The sequence below is a fragment of the Porites lutea genome, chromosome 14 (genome assembly GCF_958299795.1).
Source record: "Porites lutea chromosome 14, jaPorLute2.1, whole genome shotgun sequence".
Taxonomy (NCBI): domain Eukaryota; kingdom Metazoa; phylum Cnidaria; class Anthozoa; order Scleractinia; family Poritidae; genus Porites; species Porites lutea.
In genome coordinates, this window is record NC_133214.1 from 20,575,459 (window position 1) to 20,582,707 (window position 7,249).

Genomic DNA, 7,249 nt, shown 5'->3' on the forward strand with positions numbered 1-7,249 from the left:
CTCTTTATGGGTAGAGTAAAAAAATATGGAATTCTTTAGGGGTGAAGCCTTAATTTTCACAAAATTCTTCAGGGGTAAACCCATATTCTTCAGGGGTATGACCCAATTCTTCAGGGGTAAACCCATATTTTATGGAAGTCTTCAGGGGTGAATGCAATTTTAATCTTAATCTTAAGGGATAAGAAGAAAAGGTAAGTCCTCAACCCGAGGGTACGGATTTTAAATGCAATAGCCCATTAGCAATCGAGGCTACTGAACCAGGCAATAAATAATTCTAAATGGTAACACGACTGAGTAAAGCCCATCAACCAGTGAGTGAATAAAATGAAAAGAACCAAAATATTGAATTGCTTCACAATAAATCATGTTTTCACAAAACCTTTGTACTGTACAATATTTCCACCCAATTTTATTGGATATCATTATATCAACCTTTAAATTTTTAGCTCCTATAGTCGTTTAAAAAAGTAACCATTAAATCACTTGCTTCCATAGACAAACAATGAAACAAGAGCAAAGACAAAGGATGCAAGAGTTAGACGTATTTAGGTAAATACAGATAAATTGATTGCATTAATGAGAAATGTGCAAAAGAGGTGAAAAGTTATATTAAAGTTTAACTAATACACCTATTAGAGGTGAGAGTCTACTAAATTGTACATACTTTGTGCACTTTTTATGCTTAATTAACAACATTTACAAGAAATACTTGAACACAACATGTAAGAATGTTTGTAATAACAACTGCAAAAAATTCAGGAAAAAAAGAGATTTCAAATGTACAGATATAAAAAATAATTTTACTCTAAAAAAATTAAAATAAATTTGTATAGTCCGACAAATCTTACTATCATGATGGGAGCCAAGGCTCTGTGGAAAAATTGTAGGGAGCCTGTGAAATACAGGGTACCCAGCATAATTATGATCTTTATGCAGAAGCAAAAGAAATTTCCTAGTAGCTTTTTTTAAAGCAACATTATAGGGGCTTGGGGGGCTAAGGTTGTACAGCCTTGCATGGGACCAATATGCGATATTAACAATATTATCATTACTTTCAAACTAATTAATAAATAATTTATCATAATACTAATATCATAGGTGACGAATTACTCCTTAATTTTGGTGCGAAATTTCAGCGTTAATTTGTAATTTCACATGTGAAATTACAAAATTGCCATGGCAACCCTTCCGTACGTCTCAGTGTCAAGATGGCGACAAAGTTTTAAAATGACGTGAATAAAGATGTCAGGGCACAAAAAGATGCTTTAGAAAACCTGAACACACAAGAGAACATCAAGAAGGATTCTAACAGGTATTTTGCCGAAAAAGTCTAAAAAATTCTGAACTTCATAAGCCAAATTTAAGGTCTAGACATTTGAGAGAGTGCAGTTCTCGATCGATACGATCCAGGATAAACATGTCAAAAATCCAAGATTGTTAACGTAATTCGTCACCCATGATATTAATAGGTTTATCAAATGGTATACTCGTGAAATTAGGGAATAATTTCACTTGCGTTTTGTCCAAATCCTAATAATTTCCCAAGCCTTTATTTGGACAAAACGCGTGTGAAATTATTCCCTAATTTCACTCGTCACCATTTGATTACACATACTAATTATGTTTACTTGGCATCACTGGTCAATAACCTGTTATTATTTTATCGTAAAGGAGATAAGTCATGAAATCTATTAAAATTCAAACAGTGGGGAACTCCCACCAAATAATTAATTGAGTGAGATATTAAAATAACAGGTCAAAACTTTAAGAGAACAGTTTTTCAAATGTTTTCTCATCTGTAACAATCAATTATTTTTGACCAGGAGACACATCCAGTTCAACTTTAAGCTGTATTTTTGTAATTTACCAGTAATTTTGTCATTGACGCTACGTTCCATTCTGAGGAAGGACATTTAATATTTGCAATATTAGCAAAATGAACCAGAAAGCTGTGACACAGCCCCTTTAACCCACAAGAAAGTGTCTACAAATCAAACAATTCTGATGTTCCTAAGTCATATATATGGCCATACTGCCTCATTCTACAATGAGTTTTGACACAAAATGAGACAATACCATAAGTCATTAACAAAAGAACTAAAACAGAAATTACACTGACTACTATCAACACTGTATAATCGTGTTTGTGTTCCTTTTCCTTTAGCAGATGCTGCACTGCTTGTAATGAGCCATTGTTTGGCGCTGGTTCAATGCCCAGTATATGACACATAAGAGAGTATAAATTCACATTTTCAAATGGTTCTGAAACAAAGCCTTCTTTGAATGCAGGTCCTTGGGCAAGAAAAAAGGGGTGCATATCAGGGAATTGGTTACTGTAGCCATGGTTACCACGACTGTCTATTCTTGACTTGTTTTTTGTAATGGTCCATCCTTCTTCTGCAACAATGAAAATCGGCATGACACGTCGGTTATGGCTGTAATGAAACTCTTCAGGTATTTCTTCTTTGAGGTATGTATATAGATGTGGAACAGTCTTGAGCTTTTGGTAGGTGCCATTCAACTTTCCTTTCTTGGGTAGAATATGAAAAAACACATTAGAAGCATGGTCTGCCCTGTTTGGATCAGTGATGAGTGTATACCAGTCTGATGGAATGTAATAATCCAGCTGGATAAGACGGGAGTTGTTGACATCTGCCATGCCATGGTCGCTTGTGATAATAAGGTTTACCTAAAATGGGTCATATAGATACAATGGAAATATATTTAGATCCATGAGTTACCTAATTATAATAATCTTATGGGACACGTAAAGAGTTACTAAATCTTACCACATATATAACATATCACAAGCATTTACGAAAAGACACCCTCTTCATAATTGAATAAATCCAGTACAACAAATGAAGAGCAAAACAGTATGTATTTTTTGTCCTTCACCTATCTCAACCAACTTTACTGGCAGGAATTTGTCGGAGAGTGGTTGGAGAAGAATAACTTTTCAAAATAAAGTCTGTATTTAAAGGTATGTTTTAACACTTGAAACAAATGTGCGTATGATGCATACTTGAATGGATTTTATTTTTTAAAAAAGGAAGGAAAGAAATATTTCTTCAGCTCAGCTTTAAATAATGATATGAAAACGAATACAAGGCTTTTTGCCCCTGCAGGGATTTTGCCCAGAAGGCGAAATCCCGAGGAGGCACTCTAGTAACTCGCGCGTATATTAAGGAAAGTACTTACAGTTGAAATATACAGTCAAACACTCAATTTAGAAAAAATCTTGATTTGCTTGAATGGGGCTGCAAGGAATCGGTAGGTAATGATGACGTTTCTATTGTTTGCGACCCCGAGTACAAAATGGTTAGGATGACGTAAAGACAGATCATCCCCAAGGGACCACTTAGGTAGATTTAATTTTGTGACATTTATAGTGCAGTCATACTTCAACACTTTTTTGCGTTACGTGTTATCAGTGACATTCTGTGGAGCAGTTGTTTCAGTGAAAGTTATGGACCAAAATTTTAACGACACTCGTTAAGCGCAGAAGAAGTTATAAGGTGCGTATAACTGTGTATATATAAACACTTGGAGAGTTTGCCAGACACAAGTTCACAAATCTTTCATTGGAAACCTTTGCCAGACACTCTTTCTCTCTCTTTGACCAAAATAAGCAAGACGAGTGAACAACAACTGCTAGCTTCTCACTAGCATATTGATGGACGATTACAGAAATTCGCCGACAACCAAATTCTGTGCTGACTTATTCCCTGCTCACAGATGTCCTTCTGCTATAAAGTTTAAAATAAGACTATGCGTGAGTGTGAATTGGTCAAACCTCCTTTCAATTTCTAAGGTTTCCTTTCCGGCAAATAAAATGAACTGAATGTAAAAAGTGAAAGAGAAATAGCAAAAAATTCAACTTCTTATTAAATCTTTTCTTATGGTTTAGAATAAACTATTCTCGAAACTGAGAATGTTTTGATCAAAGCTGTGTAAATCAACCTGAAACTGTGCATGGAACCTTGCATTTCCTGTATTTATCTCACCTATTGTGTCGAATATGTGTGAAAATCTTCCTTATGAATTGGTATATTTCAAAGAGCTACACAACGAGCAAGAATGCTATTGACCGGCAATATACCGAGCAGGGGCAGCTGTAGTGTCAACTATTACTAGTGATATATATAGAGAAACAGTGATTCAGTCCAGTGTTCTCATGAAGTGTTCTCTTTTTAAGGAGTTTTTTCTTCTTTGTTCTTGTTTTCAAATTTAGTTTTTATGTTTTTTAAAAACTACATTACGACATCTGTTATCCTTCCCTCAAGGAAAACGTTCATAAAAGTTGTGAAAACAGGTCGATTTCCTTTTGTATGCATCAACGGATGCAGCAAAAAACGTATATGTGGTTGATCAGAAGCTCGGGGCTGGGGAATTGTCTCTTTCTGCATGCCCGGGAGTGGGGAATAGCCTCCAGGAAAGAAAAATATTGCAAATCCCCGGGGGTGTGCCCGGGGGGGATGGTTACAAGTAAAATTGCTGCATGCATAATACGAGATTTAGTTTTGTTTGTGACACAAGCCAGCAGCAGACAATGCCAAGGAGGGAAAGGGCTCCGTGATGCCACACCATATGTGTAATCAAGCTTAAATAAACGTCATCATCGCGTACATACGGTAATTGTTGATGACCCAATTGTCGTCAGCTGATGTCAACCTTTCACAGTAAACTGATTGCTTTGGTTATTATTTAAGCTTAGATCTTCTTACCTGATTCAACAATCCTCGATTTCGTAAACTTTCCAACAGATATCCAGTGACATTATCCATTCTACGAATAACACTTTTAATCTCTGGTGAATCAGGGCCAAATTTATGCCCACTGTGATCTGGCTCGTTAAAATAAGCGGCCAAAAAGCTTGGAGGATCATCCTGCTCTAACATTGTACATAAATAATCTATTCGTTTCTCGAAGGAAAGTGACCGATTATAGGGTAAATAGTGTGTAGGGTACTGGCCTTCTATTTTCACTTCTGAACCAGGCCAAAACACAACAGCACTTTTCTTAAAAGCTTTTTGATTCGTGATCCACACCGGTTCTCCGTTCCACCATTTTGAATCCAAGTAGTGCTTTGACACGGCATCTAAGTAGAAAGTGTCGTTGAAAACAGGATCGAAAAACGTATTTGCTACGATCCCGTGGCTTTCCTCATAAAGTCCTGTAACTAACGTGAAATGATTCGGGAATGTCTTGGTAACAAAGGTATTGATAAGGTGTTTCGCTTTGATGCCATTACTTGCGATAAAATTCAAATTCGGAGTATGAACTTTCGCCATGTAGTCCCACCGGAAACCATCGTACGAGACCAAAATTATAGTGGGTTGTGTCAGAACGATTGTCTTATTAATCGAGGCGATGGCGTCACGATTAGGAAGAAATAAGAATAATATCAACATGTGCAATCGGTCTAGCCTCATAATGAAAAATTTTTGGAACGGCACGAACGGCACTGCAACTTTTCATTAAACCCGGTCCGCAGGGTTTTCTCGTTTTCCAATAACGAGAAGACCCTGGAGACGAGTTCCAAACCGTGAACTTGCTGTGGAAAGCTGACGTCACTTACGTTTTACCTATAGATATTTGCATACGGTACTTGAGTTGAGTACTTGGTAGTTGACTTCAGTGACTATAGTTGAGCAAGTCCAGTCCTCAAGAAGAATTTTTTTCCCTTATATTCGAAGATTTGCAAGTATGAGTTCCCAAAGCGTTCCTTGTATCTCTACTGGGACAACTTTACACAATAGGTATCTTTACAAGGCTTTTACCAGTTTTATTATACTTAGCCGAACGTGCAGCATAAATATTGGGTCGGCGTAGTTTAATATTAGGGAGCTTAAGCAGCGACGTTTTTGAACGACACAAGTCAACCGGAAGTGAGCCGTTTTCTCTTTTAATAAGCCTTGACGCTACCGTATTTGTATTGCCAAGTGTCTTAATTCTTATAGAGACGATCTGCCCAAAAATTTGTTCAAAATTACGGCTCAAGAGTGCAAAAAGTCAATTTCCGGTTGATGTACGTCGCTCAAAAACGTCGCTGCTTAAGCTCCCTATTCTAGTGTTAGTGTTAGTTGTGTTTAGTCTTGACAAAGAGATTCTGAAATGGCTTTCCATTTGCCCAAAATATTCTCGCAAGTTGCCGAAATCATTTTTTTACGACCGAAAAAAAATTCAAAAACAAAAACATCGCCCCAAAATGAGGAAAATGTTTTCTTTCTTATTCGAATGACTCAAGAAGACGAAATTCAAGGAGAGAAACTACAGGTTGGGTAGCTTAATTCAGGTGGAAAGTGGAAAAGTAGACTTGAGTGAGTGTACCAAGCTTAGTATCGATGAAAGACTGGTTGCTCCAGATCCGGACATGCTCGGCTACAGAACTTTCGTAGTGATTTAAAGCGTTGGGTCATGGTGAAAAAAGTGTAGCGTCTCGTAAGCTCTCGGAAGCTCTCTGTGCTTAGTAGACCTGAAACCTGGAATGAATATTCCAGCACAAATGCCCTCCTTATATACTGTGAAAACGAGCGAACAATAGTTCGTAATTTTAAAGTGTAAGAACAAATTCTGGACAAAGAATATAGCACATACAGTACTCAGCATACTTGCTATGCCCCGTCCTAAAACGAAGGAAAATTCATTTCCTGTTCCTCGGGCGACCGCGCGCCCTTTAAAAGTTGGCGCCAAAATTTATACACATATTCATAGTAACCGGTCCTAGAGAAAAATAATCGGTCATATTATCGGTTGAATTTTTAAGGTTTATTTTTTAAATTATCTACCACTAAGCATGCTAAATAAAATGAACATTAAAAGTTAATTTTGAGCAAAAATTGAGGTAAGGGATCCCTTTCGCCTTAGCTAAGCTGAGAATATATAAAAATAATACCAAGTCAATGTTGACAAGCAACCAGTGACAGCAAAATATTCACTTAAAAGATGCAAGAGATTTTGCAATTTGTCTGGCTCAGTTTAATTTATTGTTTATTGTTTATTGTTTATTGTTTTATTTGCCAAAAATTATACAAATCAAATAAAATCTAATTACTTAAACTCTCATTTACAGAGATATATGTCACGACAGCATAATAAACTGCTGTTTACGTGCAAACCAATATGAATTCCCTAGTTTAAAAAACTACGAATCAAAATTCGTAGATAGACATGTCACGGTTTTCACTCAAGTAAGCTGCACAGACTGTTTTCGTGTGATTCAAACACAAAGAGAACATTACAAGTA

At 36.5% G+C, this 7,249-nt stretch overlaps 1 protein-coding gene across 1 annotated transcript; it reads right to left on the reverse strand.

Annotated features, from left to right (window-relative positions):
- Positions 1–577: 577 nt before the first annotated feature.
- Positions 578–5,473, reverse strand: LOC140924149 (ectonucleotide pyrophosphatase/phosphodiesterase family member 5-like). The gene is made up of 2 exons (XM_073374179.1): positions 4,728–5,473; positions 578–2,689 (listed from the first exon to the last, which is right to left on the reverse strand). Exons 1-2 carry the CDS (start codon positions 5,433–5,435, stop codon positions 1,985–1,987), a joined length of 1,413 nt encoding a protein of 470 aa, XP_073230280.1. The 5' UTR covers positions 5,436–5,473; the 3' UTR covers positions 578–1,984.
- Positions 5,474–7,249: the final 1,776 nt, after the last annotated feature.

What these genes read in the sequence shown, in the direction of transcription:
- LOC140924149 (XM_073374179.1), bottom strand. Translation starts at nt 5,435, where the DNA reads ATGAGGCTAGACCGATTGCACATGTTGATATTATTCTTATTTCTTCCT. An exon ending in ATCGAGGATTGTTGAATCAG is followed by an intron (nt 2,690 to 4,727) that starts GTAAGAAGATCT and finishes GACCCATTTTAG; the next exon opens with GTAAACCTTATTATCACAAG.